General features: G+C 44.6%; 1 protein-coding gene across 1 annotated transcript in view; it reads left to right on the top strand.

The window, feature by feature from the left end:
- The window catches only part of PIEZO1 (piezo type mechanosensitive ion channel component 1), a 190,900-nt gene that overhangs the window by 73,010 nt on the left and 95,498 nt on the right, over window positions 1–22,392 (top strand). Inside the window, 5 exon segments of the mRNA XM_040408949.1 lie at window positions 8,989–9,111; window positions 9,298–9,340; window positions 10,472–10,637; window positions 13,876–14,053; window positions 14,968–15,181. Of these exon segments, the coding sequence (XP_040264883.1) occupies window positions 8,989–9,111; window positions 9,298–9,340; window positions 10,472–10,637; window positions 13,876–14,053; window positions 14,968–15,181 (724 nt within the window).

Raw genomic sequence — 22,392 nt, 5'->3', positions numbered from 1 at the left:
GCAATTGCTGTGGCTCACATTGTTCTGCAGGAGAAACTTATCCATCTTGTTTTGTCATTTTATATCATGGTTTCTGGTTTTATGTGTCCGCCTCGTGTCTCTGACTCACATTTCTTGGTAAACTGCCTTGTGTCTATTATACACTTTGTTTGCATTTCTCTCCTATGTTCTACATGGCAGTTTCACACTTTGCAGAATAGAAAGGAGGGAACTTCAGATATTGCATTGTCCAGAATATCACTTTATCATCAGCATTTCTTCCGATTCGGCTGCAGATTTACAGCAGCTCAGATTCCCTGATGTCTCCCTTTCCATCTATCCGTACATTGCACTGCTGCTGTTTATAGGGTAGGAGCTATCCACAACAGCATATGCCTTCACTTTAGGTTCTGATGATGGTGCTTCCCATTGGGACATATGGATATTATAGAGGTTGGGGGGGGGGGGGGGGGGGGGGTCAGGATTTCGGTCGCTATAGACCCTGCTCCTTGAACCAGAATTGAGAGCTGCTCTTACAGAATGGCTCTTGAGATGTTCACGTTGTATGTGGACGACCCTATATGTGAATTTGCAATGTATATACTGACAAGGATTCCCCCCCAGGCGAGAAAAAAAATCCCATAGTGGTCAGCTGCTGCCACATCCTGAAAGGTCTGCTTCAGTCTGTCCAGGGGAAGCGGCTGTGGGCCGAATTCAAAAGGGGCCCACCCAGGAGGAGAACTAAAAGATTTATAGTCAGGCCCCCATTAACAGTATTATAATATGACATTATATACAGAGACACTGTAGGAAACGGAGAGAGTGGCTGCTGGGCCTGGTCTGAGACAGCGATTTTGACTAGCCACAGGAGTAGGGGTTGCACGGGAGGAGGAGGTTGCGAAAAAGTTGCTGGGGAGTGGGGCATTCAAAAATTTGCTGTGGGGACCAGTCATTTCTAGGTACGCCACGGAGTCTGTCCTTAGGCCGTGTTAACGCAGCTCAATCCTTTACTCTTGAAAGGGGATATTTTGGAGAATCGCCAATCATGTGTAGCCTGTCTGAGAAGAAGTTGCAACCCATGCATTTCCTGATTGTGAGCAGACTTTTATAAAGCTTCTAATGGGTTATGCCCAGCTGGTGTTAATCCATTAACCCTTTACATGACACAAGGGGAGAGATTTAGTATTCAAAACGCCCCAGAATTCTGGTGTAAATTGCAGCAAAGAATTGTGTGTGTACCATACACCAGCGCACTTATTGAAGGGGTTCTTCCATTTGGGACATTTATGGCATATCTATAGGATATGTCATGGATGTTGGGTATGTGCCGGTCCCACCGCTAGGAAAGACGTGAACGGAACGAATTCTCGATGCACTGCTTTGGGACAGGAAAATAGCGAGTGCGGAAGTCCCATAGCAGTGAACGGAGAGGCATTTGTGTAAGTGTGATCACCCTTCCATGCAGCATTATTTGCGAGTGTTATAAATGGAGGGTGGCCCTGCATGTGCAGCATGATCTTTGTTCACATTGGAGCCCCGTTCTGGAGATAGGAGACGGTCCTAGATGTGGAACCCGCTCCTATCTGATATTTTATGGCATAACCTATGGATATGTCATAAATGTCAAAGATGGGGATACCCCTAAACGCCTTTGTCACCTCGTCCTTAACAGGAAAGGGGCATGGCGTTAAATGTAACGTGTGCCAGAATTTTATACCATTCTAGGTAATGTAACTTTAGACTAGTCCGAAGATGAAAATGTATCATCCAGCATTAGCACTGTGATAAGTTTCCACCATCTCAGTATTAGACAGGGTTATTAAATCTGCCCTAATAGGTCTTTGACCCAGTTGAATCATCTTGATTCAAAGCCTCTAGCGGTGTTAGGTTATTACTTAGAGACACTGTACTTTCACACAATTTTATTTACAGCAATAGAGAATGGTGCAAGTAGCAAATTTCTAAAAAACTTCATTTAAAAAATATGCCTGCAACCGCCTGAAAAATAAAAAAGCTGTAAAGTCATGGCCACTAGGGGTCTCACTTCCAGTCCACTGTAGTCAGGCAAGATCTGTCACTAGTAACAGAGACTCAGAAGACGGTTGAGAGGAAGTGGGGGCATGTCACAGCTAGCTGAGATTATGAGCCTGATAAAACTACTGCATCGAAACATCACAAGAGCCTCCTGCTTTTCTGTAAGTGTGACTTATCCCTCCTCATCGGCCTTTTGAGCTCCCTAGAAGAAAACAAACTTAGTGGGAAGTAAAGTCACTGCATACAGTACTGACAGAAAAGAAACACCTGCTGCTTGTGAGAGAAATGTAAGTAGCTGTGCAGCTGAAACAGGGAATAATATGGCTGTAAGAGACTTTAGGGAAGACCAAACATAACTGCTCCTTTACATTTGTGATTGTATGAACAAGCCACAGCGATTATGCTAACTTTTTTTTTTGGAAACTCATGTACGCTTTACTGATCTCTTTCCCAGACTTCTGTAATTTATGATGTACCAACTGAAGTGTCGGTTAACAGTTCAGGAAACCATGACCTGGACCCTAGACTGAAGTGAAGGTTGGGTGCAGCTTCTGTCAGTGTGAGATTTGTGTAGCAGCTGGTCAAATACAGCTATTTATATGCATCAGCAGAAAGGGGTTATTCTGGTTGTAGCCCCTCATGATCAGTGCTGTTCTTTATATCTCTGTATTGCTGGAAGTCAATGATGGTTGTCTGCAGGAACAGTACGGCCTAGTCATCTCAATAGGGAAGCATAAGAGGTACAGTATATGATTTGGAAGGGTGCCGTGGGCAATATCAGTTATGGAACTACAAGTAGTCATATGGCCGAAGCATCTATCCATAAACTGTAATGAATGTAGGACGGGCCAGCGAGGGGACACACACACGTGCTGCCTTCTGCTATGGGACATGACATTCACTTGCTCCCTCCCTGCTGGGATTTTGGCTGCAGCCAAGGGAGTCATGTGTCACTTCATGAGCAGTTGGATCAGATCTCCAGGGGCTTTGAGTCAAGAATCACTAAAATTAGAGATTCCATGTGTGATGACAGTAGCCATCTTCATCAGCCGAGTAATGAGTCTGATCCTACTCTGAAAACGATCATACCTCAGTCTCATGAAATCGGAGATAGTAAAGTAGATTCGTCCAAACCCCATACTTATCATCTGTCAATAACATTATGAGGGTTTGCAAATATAGAACGAGAATGATCTAGCCCGCAGCGGCCATCTTTTATATTTCCACCTCATTCATCTGTATGCAACTTGGGTTAACCACATTTTAAAGTGGACTAACCACGTATATTGATTCATCTTTAATGGTATTTTGCCCTACAGTGAATTATGAAACCTGTGAAGTGTCATAGTATTATTGCTCAGTAGTATTTGCTAGAATTGGGATTAAACTGACCGATTTTAACTACCATCAAACAGGCCAATGAGCCCAGGTGTGTTTGTGTGAGATTTAGAAGCAGAATTGTTGGGAATGGCAATTATCAGAAAAGTTCTGCTTCTTCCTTCCATATTACATTAATATGGTTGTTGCCCGGCGTCCCCGTATTATGGCCCGCAAACAGCGGGTTTGCAATCTGCGGGTGCCAACCGTGTGCTCCCCGCATCACTGATACGGACCCATTCACTTGAATGGGTCCGCAATCCGGGAGGTGCGGAATGGAGGCACGGAACCCCACGAAAGCACTATGCAGTGCTTCCGTAGGGTTCCTCTCCGTGCCTGCGCACTGCAATAAAATAGAACACTTTTTTTGCGGTGCGGACAGATCACGGACCCTTTCAAGTTGAAGGCTCTGGATCCGTCGCGGCAGGCACACGGATAGCGCCCGTGCATTGGGGACCGCAAATTGCGGTCCACAATGCACGGAACGCCTAAGCAATGGCCGTGTGCATGAGGCGTTGGTGTCTACTTTTTGCAACACTTGAATGCTTACACTTAAAGGTGTTGTCCGGAGTATAGGTCATCAGTATGTGATCGCTGGGGCACCGACTCTGGGCTCCTCCACCGATCAGCTTCTCTAGTGAGCGCTGCTGCCTCCTTGCAGCTTACTAAGCACAGCACCATCCATTGGATAGTGGTTGGGATTGGTATTGCAGCTCAGCTCCATTCACTTGAATAGATTATGCTGCGCTTGGGCCATGTGACTGATGAATGTGACTTCAATGGCCTAGGAAGCTGCTGCAGCGCTCACTATTGCCCCGCGAGCAGCTGATCAGCGACTGTGTCGGGTGCCTTTCCTGAGGATAGGTCATCAGACACTTTGAAAACCCCTTTAAAGTATATAGGAGATACAGAAAAACAGCCTAGTAAGGATCTCCCTCCACTGAGCTCACATCACCCGATCACTGTGGGTGTATACACAGAGCGTAAATGATGCAGACTTTTCACAGCGGAATTGTGTGCGGAAAATCCAGAGTTTGCAGTAACAGCAAAGTAGATGGGATTTTCACAGATCTCATGCACATGCTGCGGAGATTGTCCACACCAGAATCTGTACATGACGTAGTACGTAGGGTGGATTTTAAATCCACAGCATGTCAATTTATGTTGCAGATATCTGCTACAGATTCCCTATTTGCAATACAAAGGTTGAAATCTGAATCAGTTGAGCGGCATAATCAGGATTTTCAAACCAAAATCCGGACTGTTTGGTGCAGATTGCTGCTTCGGCATATCAGCAGTTCTTAATACCCATGGTGGCACCATCCAGCTAGGTTCATGTCGGCAGCGGAGGTTCCATTAGGAGACTTCATTGCACATTCTGGAAAAAAATAAGCAGGGCAAGATGCAGCTGCCTAATCAATGTGATCCCTTGGGTGCTGTTAGTGCAGTGAGCCCTGGAGGAGCCGGTGTAGAGGATGGGAGTGGTAGTGGCCCGATGAAGTGTCTTAATGATTCCATTCCACTTATTTTAGATTATACTTACCCTGGTACCCATGTAGCTCCTGATCCCCGCGCAGGCGCTGCTGCATCTACCTTTCAGATCAAAACATCTGGTGACGGCCATGTGGGGATCAGGAGCAATGTGGGTACCGGAGAGCAGGGCAATAATCTATATGAGGGGCCCGGGCATTGGGGGGGGGGGGGCTTGTTTTATAGCGTGGATAACCCCTTTAATTGTGGAACAATAAAGGGATGGCAATTATGAAAACAAGGCACTTACTAATGTGATTGTCCATATTTCCTCCTTTGCTGGCTTCATTCATTTGTCCATTACATTATACACTGCTTGATTCCAGGAATTACGACCACTGGTGCAGCGCAGATACGAGGAGGCCGGGATGGGAGCTGCTCCACATGCGTGCCTATGTGAACTCCCACGATCCTGGCCACTGAAGAGGCCGGCGCTTTCTTCTATAATGTACAAGGATGACCACCACTGATGGATTACAGAGTGGTCGTAAGTTCGTAACCCCTGGAAACAAGCAGTGTATAATGTGATGGAAAAATTAATCAAGCCAGCAAAGGAGGCAACATGGAGAATCACAATACATTAGTAAGGGCCTTCTATTAACTCTGTCTACATTACATTGTGAATGCCATTGGCTGAAGTGAGACAACCCCTTTAAGCACTATTGAAGGTTCCCCATGGATTGCAGCCGATCTCTCAGGATCAAGAACTGGGATGTCCAATGATCAGGTTATTTTAGAGGATTGTTCAAAGCTGGTTATGCAGGTATACTGCCTATTCTTCTGCCATGAGCACGTGATGTGTGACAGCCAGAGATTGTCTGCTTGCTTGTACATTCCTTGAATTTAAATTTAGCAGTGAAACTCCTTGGTCCCGAACTTGCAGGTGACACCAAAGAAAATTCCATTTCCTTTTCACAAGCTTGAAGTCTTGCTGTTCCTCTGAGATAATAAATACCTTTCTGCACCCGTATTTACTATGGCTCAATCCATCTGTCATCACCAGCGGCTTCCCTTTACAGATGTAACCCAAAGTACTGTCTAGGGTTTTCTACTTTCTTATGTGGCCCAGAAACTCGGCCCTAAATTCCTGCTGACACCGAGACTCCTCAACCTCTGGCCTCTGTAAACACGTAGGCATCAGGAGTCCAGGGGATCACTATGTTAAACGTGTAACGTGTCTGTGTCTTTACGCTTATGAGGTCCACATTACTGTACTAACATTTGGCGACCTTAGTTTACAACCATTTTACTATTTTAAAACCTGTCCTGGTCGTATACTTCAACCATAATTCTACTGGTAAGATTGAAAATGTAGTAATTTAGAGCTTTTCCGTAGTATTTTAGAATTTTCAGGATCTCTGCTTGCTATCTGCAAATGACATACCTGCCAACATTTGAATAGGAGCACTGTTGTTAACATCCAGATATACAGATATACAGAGTCTGCAGTAATTCGCTACGATGTATCAGTCTGGGGTCCTGAGTGCTTTCACCCACTGACAGCAAATGCAGATCTCAGAAGTGATGATGTTTGATAAATGTGGTGAATCTTTAAAGTGGTTGTCTGGGGATACTTACATTTTAACTGATGCCCGCAGCCTGCCTCCACTATTGAAAGAATTATACCTACCTGCTCCCCTACACTCCGGTCCAGTGCACTGGCTCCCGCATGTCCACCTCCTGGTCCACGGCTTGTTTAGTTCTTCCCCAGCAGGTACTAAGGCCTGATGAAGGCCCTAGTTCAGAACAGAAACATGTAGACAATCCTGGGTGTCAGCAGTGCTATTTACTCTCCATTCTTCTGTCCATCTCCTGGTCCACGGCTTGTTTACTTCCTCCTGAGAACGTATGAAGGTCCTAGTCCAAATCCGAAACATTTAGACCTCCACAATCCTGACTTCTGTTTTCTCTTCATTCTTCTGTCCGTCTCCTGGTCCACGGCTTGTTTACTTCCTCCTGAAAATGTATGAAGGCCCTAGTCCAGAGCCAAAACTTGAAGACATCCATTCTTCTGTCTATCTGGTCCATCACCTGCTCCTCTGCAGACATGGGAGCCTACGGGTGACAGATGTCCCTGTATGTCATCCCTTACAGGTCTTACATGTAAAAAGCGTTTGTCAGCTTATTTATTCATCAGAGCCCATTAGTATGATGTGAACAGGGCCTAAAGCGTGTGGTTTGGCTGGCTGGCGCTAGCATAGGTCTAGATGGTGTACATAAGCCATCAGACAGCTTGAGTGCCAAGGTTAGCCATCACTGCCCTAACCAATCCGGTATTGATGACCTATCCTAAGAATAGTCTAAAAGTAATCCCTTCAGACATCTGCTGGGATTACTTTTTATATTGCTCTTGGGAAACGCCGCTTCCCTTGCAGCGTTGGCTACGGACCGAGTTCTGTTGAAATCTTACCACAATCTATCCCGAGAATAGGTCATCCATATTAAATACCTGGATATTTACTTTTTTTAAATATTTTTTAGACCTACTGGTAGTTTATATTCTGATTTATTGGTTTATTACTTTTTATTAGTTATTACTTATTATCTTGTTTTCTTTTGCATCATGGTTAAACCTTGAAATCTTAATTTTTAGCTTCTCGTCGAAGAATAGTTGCGAAAAACAATTTTTAGTAAACTTACCGTAATTAAATTTAAAAAATAAAATTGTACGTTTTTTGCTGGTAAAAGCAGCTTCATCACTAGACTTAAAGGTTTACATGAACATTATTTCTACCACAAAATTGATATGTCGCACTAAAATTAGCAATTTATTGCTTTGTACACTGTAAAGAATACGCTTAAAAATCTGTTATAGGTGGTTCTACGAATATTCTTCATTTATAATCCCAAAAATGTGATCCATCTTTGGAAGTGAGCGAAATTACATTACTAAGTATGACCTGTTTTAAAGGGATTGTCCCATCATGACATCCCCTCTCCATATGTATTGTTACGGACATCATAGATGGGATTCCTCTGCTTGAAACACAACTTTTATGGGATACTCTGAAGGACCTAGTCCATCCATATATTAGGTGTTCATTTAAATGGCAGGCCTCCACTACCCCCTGTAATAACAGTGGAATATAATTGTTTTATGTATCGGGTGACTAGGGCCATGCCGTGGTCCGCTACACAGGCTGACATCACCATTGTGTAGGGACAGTAGTGCTAAACCAGTGTAGTAGTCCCTTCAATCTAAGGATTCCCTGAGATCAGACCACTACAGGTTGTTCATAATAGGACCTTTTGTGCATTTCATGTGTGCCGCATATATGGTAGTAGTAAACAGGTTTTTTTACTATAAAGTGATCAGTAATTTTGCTTGCTTTTTTTATGAAAAATAAAATCTTTATAATATGCATTTTGCATGCTAGAGCCAACACAATGTTCTGCTTGCTGCACCTCACTTTTCGGCTTTGCGGTGTAGACTGGGACAGAGTCAGTGGAGTCATGTCATTATTTTTACAAGACAGAAGATCGAAGGAGCTAGATGAAGCAGGATAGCAGAAAGCACTCATGTATGCAGTATATTCAGTACATGGGACTAGTCTTATTAGTAGGGATCTTTCTGTGAACCCATCCTAAAGCGGAGGACTAATAAAGGGCCAATCGTCGTAAACATTTCTTATGAAACGAAGTGCGTTAATTGTCATAACATACAGACAGAGTAACAGTTCCTGAGCAGTTTACCAATAACATATGTTGTATGTACTACATATATTGTATGTATGTACTTGGATGCATTTTGTAGTAATATAGGGCCAACTTGATCTCTGTAGTCTTAAGTGTTTTTTTTTTTTTTTTTTTTTTTTTTTTTTATATCATATTCTGCCCTTAAGATCTTGTAGATTGTAAGCTCTTGCGAGCAGGGTCCTCTACCCCTCTGTACCAGTCTGTTAATGGTTTGTTCATTGTATTTGTATATTTGTCTAACCCCGTCTGAATGTATAGCGCCATGGAATTAATGCCACTTTCAAATAATACTATACTGCACAAAGTAGCTATACTCCCCATACAGTCCAGATGGTGAAAGGGTTGGTAATATCTGTTGCCTTTCTTCTCCAGGTCATACGGGCCGTCTCTTGAAATCTCTCCTGGCCATCAGCATCATCTTCCTGTGTTCACACTTCATATTCCAACTCTGCCTCCATTTAGTACCGGGCCTGGATGACCTGCTGGGACACAACTGTACGTACTCCAAGGACTTGGGATAAGTTATGGGTAAAGCTGAGTATTAAAGTTGTGGGGTTTTCCATCATGTTTCTATCTGAAGTGGAAAGATGGGACTTCTTCTGGGGGTGTCAGCTCTATAGATACTACTGTATATTGACTCTGTATGGTTCCTGAAGCTTATTTCTGTTTTTACCTGTTCAGGCAGTGACTGGGAAGTTCTTGCTCGCCACGTTGGTGTCACCAGGTACATACTCAATGTTTTTCTGTCCACACACAATCCAACATACCGCACTCGGTACTTAGCAGCCATAACACAATTCAGTGGTGATTGGAACAGGGCACTCCACTTTGATGGCATTTACTTGGCGCCTGTGACTCTCCATACCCCTGCCTGGCACTCTCATTCAGAGCTACTATACAGGCATGCTCAAGTCAGTAGGCGCTAAAAAGCCTTGTGCCCTCAAATTCTGCAAAAATCTTTGCTTTTGGTCCTTCAACACACATCGCTTTTAGGGTGAATTCAGACGTGGCAGAAAAAATCTGTTGCATATTTTGCAACATATCCATGCAGATTGTGAATTTCACCTAGTAGAAAATCCGCAACCTAATTGCCATGTAATTCATCATAGATTTGTATTTCTTTTACTGCTACATGTAGATAGGGTTTTCAAAACCCCATCCACATCTATGGCGCTGTAATTTGCTGTGGATTTTCATTGCAGAATCTGCACCTGAGATCTGTTGCAAATTGGGAACATTTGTGCCACCGCCATGATTCTCTCTCTGCCAGGCTTTCTTTCCCTAATTGCAGCAATGACGTCACAATGACAACATGTGGCCGCTGCAGCCAATCACTGGTTTCTGATCCCCAGATAACTTATAATTTAGCTGGGAACATGGAGTGTGACTCATTTGAACACAGTATCCCTTAAAGGGGGTTTCCAGGATTTTTATATTGATGGCCTATTCTCAGGACAGGTCATAAATATCTGATCAACTGGGGTGTAACACCCCACACCCGTACCGATCAACTGTTCTGGATTAGCTCCGGCACCAGAACCGCACTGCTGTGTCCATTGTATAGTGGATTATGCTGGTTACTTCAGCGCTGCTCCCATTGAAGTGAATAGGAGAAAAGCTGCAATAACCCGCTCTATCCACTACACAATGGTGCCTGTATCCAGTGACAAGGCTACTCGGGTACAGCTGATTGTTAGGGGTGCAGGGTGACATACCCCCAACGATCAGATATTGATGGCCTATCCTGATGATGACAGATAGAAGTATAGAAATTGTGGAAAACCCCTTTAAGTTTCCTCTGACTTAATACTTGTCTGCTGCTTAATGATCTTTCTTGCTTTTTTTTTTTGTCTAGGTTAGATATCTATGACATCCCCAACACGGTCCGGATGGTGTCCCCAGATTTCGGCATGTTCCTGGTGTCCGCTATATGCCTTGGCTTGTGCAATCGCTTGGTCCGGCGTCAGAGCTCCCAAACGCCACGTGAGAGACTGAGCAGGTCGACCGAGCTGATAGAGCAGGTGGGATCGCTGGACAGAATAGGAGTTAAAGAGCTGGCAGCCTCGTCTTGTTGCTGTGTGTCTCTTACGCCCTCGCACTTCCTCTAACCTCACTTCTCCAGGGGTTTTTATACCAGCCTTTCCATAGTGTATAATTTTCTACACCCCCATGTCCTGATTTATTAACCATCCTATGTTCCCAGCAACTACGGATCGGGTTATATGTGGGATTATGCAGGGGCGCAGCGTAACAGAACGGTTTACTTAACTTGTCCCTCGCGGTTTTATTTATTTTCATGTTGCATTTCATTTTCGGCTGCTCACTTCTCTCCTATCAACCCCCCCTCCTGTTTCCTTTCCCCTGTATTTTCCACTGCCCCCACCCTCTTTGCATGTGCAGAGATGTCCGGCAGAACTCCCAGTCTTGTGTTTTTGTTTGTTTTTTACATTTTTTTTGCCCAATCTCTTTCTATTACATTGATGCTGGCAGCGCACGGCTGGCATGACCAGCTGTGCCAAGCATGTGATCTCCCTGTCAGTAACCCTTTACCCAGGTTATCCAATACAAGCAGATGTTGTGAGGTTTAACACTGTAGGGTCCACAACAGAGGCTGTCTATATGCTTCCGTATACTTCGCTGCTCCAGGGTTTAATGGTATGGTGATTTGGCTCTTTTTCACTCTGGGTCAGGACTTGGAGTTCTAAAGAGACGCCAGATTGGAATTAGACCCGCGACCGGCAGTTGTGTATTGTGTGACTAAAGGGTGCTGGAAATTCACTTAGTTCCAGAGTAAGCCAAGAACTGTGCAGATTATGAAGCCTTCTGCAGTTATGCTGAGGCTGCGCCGTTATCATTGTCCTTCACTGTGAGATTAGGAGAAGAATGGAGGCTCCTCCGGTCCAGACTTGTCAGTCCTGAGGACGTACTAATATTGGCCAAGTCTGGAGTCTAGAAATCTGTAGGTACTTGTTGTCATTCAGATTTATTTTTAAATTTTTTTTGGGCCTAGGGTTGACTAAGTAAGGAACTTTTCCAGAAACAGGATAAATGTATGATCGCCGGGAGTCTGCCTTGTGTTCCACACCAATTCTGAGAATGGGGGTGAATGGAACAGTAGTGCACATGCGTGGCCACCTTTCCATTCACTGTCTGTGGGACTGAGGGCCAAGTTCAGAACTCTATCTCCTTCAGTCCCATAAACAGTGGATAAAGTGATGGTTGCACAACTACTTTGTTCACACCGAGGACTATGAGATTCCTGTTCTCATGGTCGGGGGTGGTCCCAGCGGTTGGACTCCAGCTAGTGGCGTAGCTAGAAATGACTGGGACCCACAGCAAATTTTTGAATGGAGACCCCCTCCCCCAGTAATTTTTTCGCAACCCCTTCCTTTCATGCCGCCCCCATTCCTGTGGCTAGTAAAGATCGCTCTCTCAGACCAGGCCCGGCAGCTGTTCCATCCGTTTTCTACACGGTCTATACTGTCACTGTATATAATTTCCTTGTGTAATACTGTTGAGGGGGCCCTGACAAAATCTTTTAGTCCTCCTCCTCCTGGATGGGCCCCTTCTGGGTCAGGGCCCCAAAGCAGCCGCTTCCCCTATAGCTACACCCCTGACTCCAGCATTTATACACTTATTACCTATCCTGTATATAGATGATGAATGTTGTTTCTGGGAAAAACGCTCTAAATACATTCTTCTTCTTGTTACAAGGGTCCTTTGACAACTAACATATCACTGTTGTAGAAATATTAATAGTTGTAATCTGCTTGCATCAAACTTTGTGTAAGGAAATGTAAACCCCCTTTCCCTCAGCCGCAGTCAGAGACAGACCCAGGTGTTACCATCTTGCTTGAATTCTGAGCAACTCCTCCTTCCCCCTGCCCAGTCTGTTTCTTTTATTTAATCACAAAAGGTGTAAAAGGGGCTGGCCCATAACAAGGATGCAGGAAGTGATGACATACAGGAAGTGATGACATACAGGAAGTGATGACATACAGGAAGTGATGACATACAGGAAGTGATGACATACAGGAAGATGAGAACATAGCCAGCTCACAAACACATGTATACAATAACCACTGGAGGGAACTTTTATCTAGCCTTGCTCAGTGATCAATGCCAGATAAAATTACTATGATCCTCATGCATGTTTATTTACAGGACAACGTCATTATCTCCAGCGGCTGATCAGGCGCACTAGAGACAACAAACGCACGTTCCTTTCATATATTGTTCTCTTAACAAATGCATCCACGCCAAGCCAATAAATCCGCGTCTTGCGCGGGGGCCCTAGCCGGCGTCCATACATCAGCCAACAAAACACTGCTCTGCTGAACACATCAGTCTCCCCCGGCCCACAGCCCAGTGCTTAGCACATGGACCATTCGCCGACGGAGACCTCTGCGCCCAGCAGCTGTGACAGGACATACACGGGAAGATATCAACTCCAATGGTTTACCCTGACACTGAGAGACATGATGACAATACACAATATATTAAATACACATCCTAATAAAATTTCCACAACCTCACAAAATGCCCCTCTGCTGGAGCCCCCAGTAGTCAGCTGTAATATGCGGGGAAACGGCAATGTTTACTTTACCTGCAGCGCCACCACAGGAGAGATGAAGCATTACACACCGCCAGTTCAAATGAATGAGTGGTCTGTACAATATAGGACTGGTCCTCCAAACCAAGAGACCCTTTTTGTGATTACCCGCCATTCTGGCCAAGAGACGAGGATCCTTGTATTCACTAAGAATTACCTTCTAGGCTATATGAAAATAGACTTTCTAAACTGCACACCTCATTCAAAGGGGTTTACTGGTTAGATAACTCCAATGTGTTACTTGTACTCAATCCTGAATTAGTAGGTGGGATTCCTTGCCGAGGACCCTCATCAGTTAGCCATCCCTCTTGTTGTGTCAGTTGTGTGATGGAGGACATCTATGCATTAGACGGACAGTCCGTCGAGTTCTATAGGCACCATGCTGTGCTTTATTTCTCCTGTGGTGGGTCCGCAGGGGAGCTAAGCACTTTCTTTTGGATCTTCTCAAAGTTTACAGGTGATCATTGGAGATCCCATCAGCATAAACCGCAGTGATCAGGTTATTTCCAGGGGCTTTTTCTAACAGTACCCCAAGTAGACAGCCATTTTAAGAATGATTCTGATTCACATTGATGAAACATACATTCCTCCCCTGCAAGTCTGATTTGATTACTCTAAATGTCTTATCCATCTCCTTCTCCTACCAGGCGGAAGAGGAACACAATGCAGAAGTGACTGGAGATGAAGACACCGAGGATGAAGAGGACAATGAGGACATTCGGACCTCTCCACAGGAGGAGCTGACCTCACGGATCAGGGAGGCTGCCCACAAACTACTGGAAGCTTTGGAAAAATCCTTGGCCCTTTTGCTGCTGGCTCTGGCAGGTAACGAGGCTGCACTGCTTTCCATGCAAGACGCAATACTGTAGTGCTTGCTTTTATCATAGGAAACTCTTAAACCGCATGGATGCACCCAGCATCTGTATGCAACCTGGAAGCTGGGTCAGAAAAATAGAGACCTAGAACTATGCTCTATATATCGTACATTCATCCCTCAGGATGGCGCATGCAATTTGTCTTATTTCCAACTGCAGGTTGGAAAATAAATATATTGATTTGCATAAAAATATACAAGATAAGTACTAATAATTTAGGGTACTTTCACACTAGCGTTTTTCTTTTCCGGCACTGGGTTCCATCATAGGGGCTCAATACCGGAAAAGAACTGATCAGTTTTATCCCCATGCATTCTGAATGGAGAGAAATCCGTTCAGGATGCCTTCAGTTCAGTCACTGAACAGCGTTTTGGACTGAGGAAATATCGCAGCATGCTGCGGTATTATCTCCATCCAAAATTCCAGATCAGTTGCCGGAATGCCGTATCCGGCATTAATTTACATTGAAATGTATTAGTGCCACAATGCCGGATGCGTCCTTCCGGTCTGTGCATGCGCAGACCAGTAAAAAAAAATTAAAAAATATATATATAACAGATCTGTTTCTCCGGATGACATCCGGAGAGACGGATCCGTTCTTGCAATGCATTTGTAAGACTAATCCGCAAATGTGAAAGTAGCCTTATGTGCCATATATCTGAAGGAACTGTGCAGTTAACTTGAGGACCTCTTATACATACAATCATTAATGGGTTTGCCTTCCAAAGGATAAAACCACTCAGTCTGTGTAAGAGGACACCTGATGATCACGTGTCCTGTATAATGAAGTCCTCCGTAACTAAGAAAAAGGTTATTGTGATTCTAATGTGTCTTGTTTTTGTTTTCTCACCCTTTTTCTTACAGGCATCACTGTACCTTCTGGTTTTTCGGCTGTCTATTACCTAGTCTTCTTGGGCCTGTGCACGTGGTGGGCATGTCACTTCCCTATCAGCCATGTGGGGTTAAACACCCTCAGTGTCATGGTTGGCTTTTTCACCGGTGGTCACGTGATCTGTCTGTATGGTTACCAGTCTCCATTCATTCAAAATATGTTCCCTCCATCGGAGCTGTGGGCGAGGTATGTGTCTCACTGTGTTGTATATTCTAGCTATCGACTACATACAGACTGTGACGAAGAGTCTGCATCCGCTTAGGTTATTGTTCTTATTCTGTGAGGTTCCTGTCGCATTTTGATAGCTCAACCATGTAGTAAAAAAGTTACAAGCACATTATAAATCAAATGTCCTGCAGTAGGATCCAGATAACGGATCTGTCATATCCAACATAGCAAAAAGAAATAAGAAAACCTTATCCCTGATGCAGAGATGTGTATAGAAGTGACGGTTCCCCATATCAAAGGACAAAATGGGCCCACCACGTATTGATGTTTGCTTCCCACTTCACACCCTTTCTTAAACCCTTGGGCCAGTTCGCCATCATGTTATTTTTCAATGCAGTTCCTCTGGAGCGTGGAGATCTTCACAGGCTGGGCCCCCTCTCTCAAATGGCCTCATAACGTCAGCATGCTCTGCCTCTCAGGCATATGATTTTACTTCGACTCCAGTACCAGAATGGGATTCAAATTTTTAACAACAATTCATGCCAGACCACCATGACAACTTCTTCTAGCCATGAGTTTGTAAAGACTTTTTTTTGCTTCTAGTTTTTCCTGCATTGTGTCCTATGTGTTAATAGTGCATGACACAGTATATGTACCCCTTTTTGTGCACCACTAAGTAGTAGGGCCACCTTTTGTACCCAACAGAATAACTCTGCCTACACACACTTCAACCCTCATAAAATCAGATTAATTAAAATAGTGATGTAATAGTGCCCCTTTAGGCCCCACACAGTAACATTGCCAACCTTTATGCCCCTAAAGATTAATAATGCCTCTTTGAATAAACAATGGTATTTTTTATTGTGTTGGGGAATGAAGATGGCTGTTATGTTTTTTGGGGGAGCAGAAAGAGCGTATATAATAACGCTTTCTGCCCCAGAAAAGTAACATCCCTTTTTGGGCCCACACACAGTAAAAACGCCCATCTTCTAACTGTATCCTCTCATAGGTTCTTATGCTCCCCCACAGAAAATAATACACTTTTACTTACCTTATCCCAATCCGCTCATTAAGTGGCGCTGGTCTGGCACTCTGGTCTGGAGTTGGCCATCTGGTGTGGCACAAAACAGTAACATCATTGTGCCACTTGTGCTTGGACTCATGTCCTGAGTGAGCCTTCCACCTTGGAGGCCTGAAGCGACCTATGACCTAGAGACTAGCAGTGCAGGGAGTCTGCTCTGCCATAGGTTTCATCTGCATTGGCTTCTTGAGGACACCTACACAGGTGAAAGTGGTGCCTCCACTGACAGCTAATGTATTTAAACTGAAGGTGCACGTCCGATCCGGCATCCTGCTTCTTCTCTGGTCTATGAACCTGTTGATCTTTTAACAACCGATTCTGGAGAATCGGGGTGAAGCTGCTAGATCCCACCCCTGCTTCAGTATGAACAGAGGCTAAAGCAGGTCAATGGAAGGACATTTGATAAATGTTGACCAAACCTGCGATCATCTGATGTGTATGGGGGCTGACAAACATTCCCTTTTATCAGCAACCTACCGATCAAACTGTTTGCATAGACACATAGCTGTGGTTCACCTGAATAACAGACTGTTTTCTCTTTTCTTGATCCGAGGCTCCGTTCCTGAGTTATGATACTTTTTCATAATAAGCAAATTAGACCTTTGGTGCAACAAGGGCATCACCATTGCTCTTGTTGCACCCAAACTCTGCTCCTTTCTGTGGCCAGCCCCTCCCTGGCTGTTTCAATTGACAGGGCCAGGCAGTGGCAAAGCAGTGAGGGAGGAGCTGACCAAAGAAGAGTGGAGCTTGGGTGCAACAAGAGCAATGGTGACTCCTCCTTTGCACCAAAGGTCTAATTAGCAAATTATGAAAAAGTATCAGCATTTTAATTAGGCGAACCATAGCTATGTGTCTATGCAAAGAGTTTTACTAGGGAGGTGACAGCTTCTCTTTAAGGCAGATAATGGGGGAGAGAAGGATCAGGCAGTTGGATTTTAAGTTCCCGATCCTTTTTGATAAGCCACAAGCAGAGGTGTCTGGCAGCGGCTTTCACCCGTCGCGCTATTCACACTCCGCCGAGCGGATGTCTCTATGGCAGGATCGGGAGAGAGGTGTATGGCCACAACATAAAGTTTATAGAAATGTAGTTTCATGAAAGATCCACAGCAGAGATTTTAAATCCTGCGAGCTTTTCATTGCTCGGTCTGAGTATGCATTAATAAAATGCTCCCACTGGATTGTTATCAGTCGGGCGGCTTTTGAATTGTGTGTGTGCGGTTATTTCTTCATCAAAGTGACGAGCGCTTTTACTAGATCGGTCTCTGGATCTTTTAAGTGAGCTTTTTCTCATCATGTGCTAAGTCTTGTGCAATGTCGCCACTGAAAACATCTAGAAAAGGCCTAACCTTACATTTTCACTGTGAAGAGCGCTATAACATGCATACATTTGTATTAAAGTAATATATTTTTAGCTTTTTACAAGGTTTACAGCAATGTTCTTTATGATTTTTTTTTTTTTTGTTGCTTCTTTGTTATACTTGTCAAGGATTGTAATTGTCTGTGACTGGCGCTATAGGAGTAAGGGCAATGAGCACGGGTATAACATGTCCTTATAAAAAAGTCATCATCCTCTGAATGTGTTGTTTTCTCTGTGGATGGAAGCCGATATACCAAGAGGAAGCCAACATTCTGATAAATGGGATGTACAGTCTTCAAATAGATGATGGCATCTTCAGACTGAAATCACAGGTCCTTAATCCGAGTGCTGCTAGTCACTGGTCCTGGTTGATCATGCCTTCACTCCAGAATTCTGGCTGCTTTAAGTTTTTAGGTTCACTTGGACAAAAATTTTGCATTTTTTCCGCCACTCACTCCAGTTCTGAAATATGGGTTGGAAAGTGGGTGTGGTTAGCTAATGAGCTTCACTCCAGATTTATCACTGAGACTCTTTTTAGGGTGCATTCAAATGAACGTACTTCTGGGAAAAATTTTGCGGAACGGGTGCGGACCCATTCATTTCAATGGGAACGCAAAAGATGCGGACACCACACCGTGTGCTGTCCGCATCCGTAGTTCTGTTCTGCAACCCCACAAAAAATATAGAGCATGTCGGTATCCGTGTTTTGCAGATCCGCAATTTGCGGATCGCAAAACACTTACGGTCGTATGAATATAGCCTAAAACTGGAGTAGCTTCTCTAGACAAAAACTGGTTTTACAGGGCCTGATGTGGGGGGCGATTATTGGGAATGAACGTTCCTACGAATTCTCGTTCCTGATAATCTGCCCATCTAAAGGTGCCGGTGAAGGAGTGAAACGCTCCCGGGCAGCAGATTGTGCGGTCTAAACATTCTGCTGCCCAGGAACGATGATTATGTATAGAGATGAACCATAGCAGCCGTCGCTCGCCCTCATACTGTGGAGGGGATTGCTGTATGTAAATGCAGAGCTTCACCTCCATTGAACGACAATTGGCTGCTCCTCACAACATCTAAATGTGCCTTTTAGATTTAAGGATAAGACTAATTTAGCAAACATGTCACCTTTGATAAATGTGACACAGTACGCCAACGCTGTACGCTAAAACTGGCTTCAAATATTACTCTCGTGATACATTCCCCCAATTGTATGGGATAAAACAAAGAATGTAAAAATGGCATGTACTGTGGAGGTGACATGCTGGTGTCCCATACAAAGTACAGCTCCACAGTAAGGGCCCTGTTATGTGAGCTGATTTCCCGCCCGTCACAAGCGCCGATCGGTACAACATGTCGATTGCCACACGTTTAAGATCCATTTAAAGTTGTCAATCATGGCAGCATGCAGCGTATATATGGGGGCAAACAATCGTCCGACTCTAATCAGTTTGCATTTTTTGGTAGCATGACCCCTGTTTACATGTAATTAAAAGAAAAAAGATACACGGATCCACATAGCCCATAAACTGTAGGTGCAGAGAAGGGAAAGGGCAGCCATATTATGCTCACCCTGTAACGTTGTGCAATGCAGGCACATGTAGTAGTGTTGGGAGAATCTGCTGAAGCGGGAGAACTGGGTATACCAAGGGTGCAGAAAAAGAACCAGCGCTGCTGATATTACAAAATTCCAAATTTATTGAAGAAAGGACACTTGGCAACGTGTTTCGATGTGGACATCACATCTTCCTCAGGCCATGGGAATGTTTTATGGCCTGAGGGAGATGTGATGTCCACATCGAAACACATTGCCGTGTGTTCTTTCTTCAATAAATGTAGAATATTGACAGCGCTGGTTCTTTTTCTGCACCCTTGATATACCCTGTTTACATAGGGAGAGGCGCCGCTGACTAAAAATGTTTTATTTATTTTTTTACACCCAGGGGAATGATGTGATCAGCTGACAAATGATCAATTGCTTGTTTGTCGCCCTGCGGCGGGGCAAGTTTACGCGCAGCAGTGGTTGGGAGCAAACGTTCATAGGTTCATTTGCTGATCGTCGTCCCAGTTAAAAGGGCCCAAGACCCCAGGGATTTGACCAACCTGGATGAAATGAAACGTTTCTTTCTGGTCTCAAAACGTACTTTTGCGTAGCTGTCAACCAAGCAACCAAGCAGTCCTCCAGGAGACTTTAGGTCATTTAATGGGGTTGACCCATCTCAGACATTGATGGCATATTGTGAGGCTATACCGTCAATGTCATATAGGTGTGGGTCCCACCTCTGGGACTTGCTCCCATCTCCAAAACGGGGACCCTGAAGTGAAGGAGAGCACAACGCATGTGCTTTGTGGTCTCCATTCATCTCTATAAGAGTTCTGAAAATAGCCAAGCAAGCGGTGAATACAGTGCGCACTGTGCAAGCACAGCCAATTCTCCATTCACCGCTATGAGACTCTTGGAAATGGCTCAGGAACTCCCATAGTGGTGAATGGAGGGTGGCCGCGCGTGCACAGATGCTCACTTCGAGGCCCCTGTTCTGGAGATGGGACCTGCACCTATTTGACAACAATAGCATACCATAGGGAAATACCATCAATATCCCAGATGGAGCAACCCCTTTACGGTGTTAGAGGGGTAGTCTGCTTTAGGCAATCCCTTTTTGTTAAAAGGTCCCCCAACCATTTTCGGTTCCGTAGCGTTCCACCTTTTAGACTGTACTGCTGGTGACAGCTTTGCTTAGATGATCCGAGGCCGCAGATTGATGGAGCGTGGACACCAGCCTCTGTGGTAACACAGGAGTATGCTACAATTCCTGACAGCGGGGGAAGCGTAGTTCTGAGAAATGGCCTTTAATGTCTTTATTCTTTGAATTGCCACTTTCCCCCAGTGTTTACCTATGGTTTTCATACATCTTTCACTACATTATGCAGCTCAGAAGGATATGTTGACCCATCATCATAAGTGGCAATTATACTGTTGACTTCTGGTTATCACACAACTCTTTCCAGTGTGCTAATAGATAAACAGGAGACAACTTTGTGTTAACACTTTGAGGAGCTCATAATCTGCATAGAACAAGGTCTGCAAACCTGTAGGTGGAGGATTTAAAGGGACCCTTCTGTCAGACCGGGGGTCCAGATGGCGACCAAAATGGTCGCCAATGCGACAGAATTGCAAAATGGCGACAAGACTTTGTAGTCTTGTTGCCATTTGCGCCTGGACGCTCCGCTGCTCTGCCTCTTCCACACACGAGTTGAACTGACATGGGATGCGCTGCTGTCAGCACGCGCCATGTTCTTCTCAACAGCACAGGGGAGAAGGAGGCAGTCCCTCCCCCTGTGCCGCTGCTGCCACTGCCACCAATGGACTGATAGCAGGGAGCGGGAGGAGGGGAGAGGCAGTGCGCCACCAATGAATATAGTTTATGCCTGAATACAAACGCAGGCGGCTGGTGCCGGCTATATCCCATACCCGATACCCAGCCTCTATGACTGCGCACTGCAATCCGCCGCAATTAACCCCTCATCGCAGTGCACAGTCATAGAGGCTGGGTGCCAGGTATGGGATCTAGCCAGCACCAGCAGCCTGCGTTTGTATTCAGGGATAAATTATATTCATTTGTGGCGCAGTGCGTCCCCCCCAACCCCAGTATTATAAAGTATAATCATTGGTGGCGTATGCGCCCCCCCAAACCTCCCCTCCAGTATTATAACTATTATAATCATTGGTGGCAGTGGCCACAGGGTCACCTCTCCCCTCCTCCTCATTGGTGGCAGTGGCCACAGTGTCCCCTCCCCTCCTCCTCATTGGTGCTGCAGTGGCAGCTTCTGATCGGAGCCCCAGCAGTGTAATCCTGGGCTCCGATCGGTTACCATGGCAGCTAGGACACTACTGAAGCCCTGGCTGCCATGGTAATCTCCCTGCTGCTGTGTGCACTATGCACAGGGCAGCAGGGAGGGTGTGAGGTCCTATTCACCATAATAGAGCTCTATCAGGGTGAATAGGACAAGGGGTCAAAAGATCCCAGGTTCTAGCCCCTAAGGGGGCTTAATAGTTAGTAAATAAAAAGTTTTTAAAACAAAATAATAATTTAAACACCAAATTTAAACACCAAAAAAGTTTAAATCGCCCCCTTTCCCAATTTTACATATAAAATATATAAACAATAAAAAAATAAACATATTACATATCGCCACGCCCGAAAAAGTGCAAACTATTGAAATATTAAAAAATATCTCCTATGCGGTGAACGCTGTAACAGAAAGAAAATAAAAAAACGTGCAATTTCCCTTTTTTTTTTTTTGTCACCTTGTTCCTACAAAAAATATGATCTGACTGTTCTATTATGGTCCAGACGTTCCATAAAATGCGGAATGCACGCGGCTTTTTTGTTTTATTTTTTTTCTCGTGGTATCGAGTATCGCAATACTTTTTTATGGTTTGGAAATCAAAATTTTGGTATCGTGACAACCCTAGGTAAGACATGCGCTGCAGACTATTCAATATTCTTAGAAAAATATAATTTTTCTTAGAATTTGTGTTCTCTGTTTACATTTTGGCAGTGCCGTGCCATTGAAAATTAAAGGGGTTATCTGCCTTTTTAGCCTTTGTCTTTGTCTGATCTGATCTTTTCGATCTCATCAGTGGGGTCCAACGCCTCTGGACCCTTGTCAATCGGTTATTTGAGAAGGCAGCAATGCTCGCTGCTTCCCATAGGCCAGTGACATTACGACCATAGGTCACATGGTCTGGGCACAGCTCAGCCCCATTCACTTCTATGGTCGTGACGTCAC

The sequence above is a fragment of the Bufo bufo genome, chromosome 10 (assembly GCF_905171765.1).
Source record: "Bufo bufo chromosome 10, aBufBuf1.1, whole genome shotgun sequence".
In the NCBI taxonomy this organism is placed as follows: Eukaryota; Metazoa; Chordata; class Amphibia; order Anura; family Bufonidae; genus Bufo; species Bufo bufo.
This window is presented reverse-complemented; position numbering and strand designations above follow the sequence as displayed.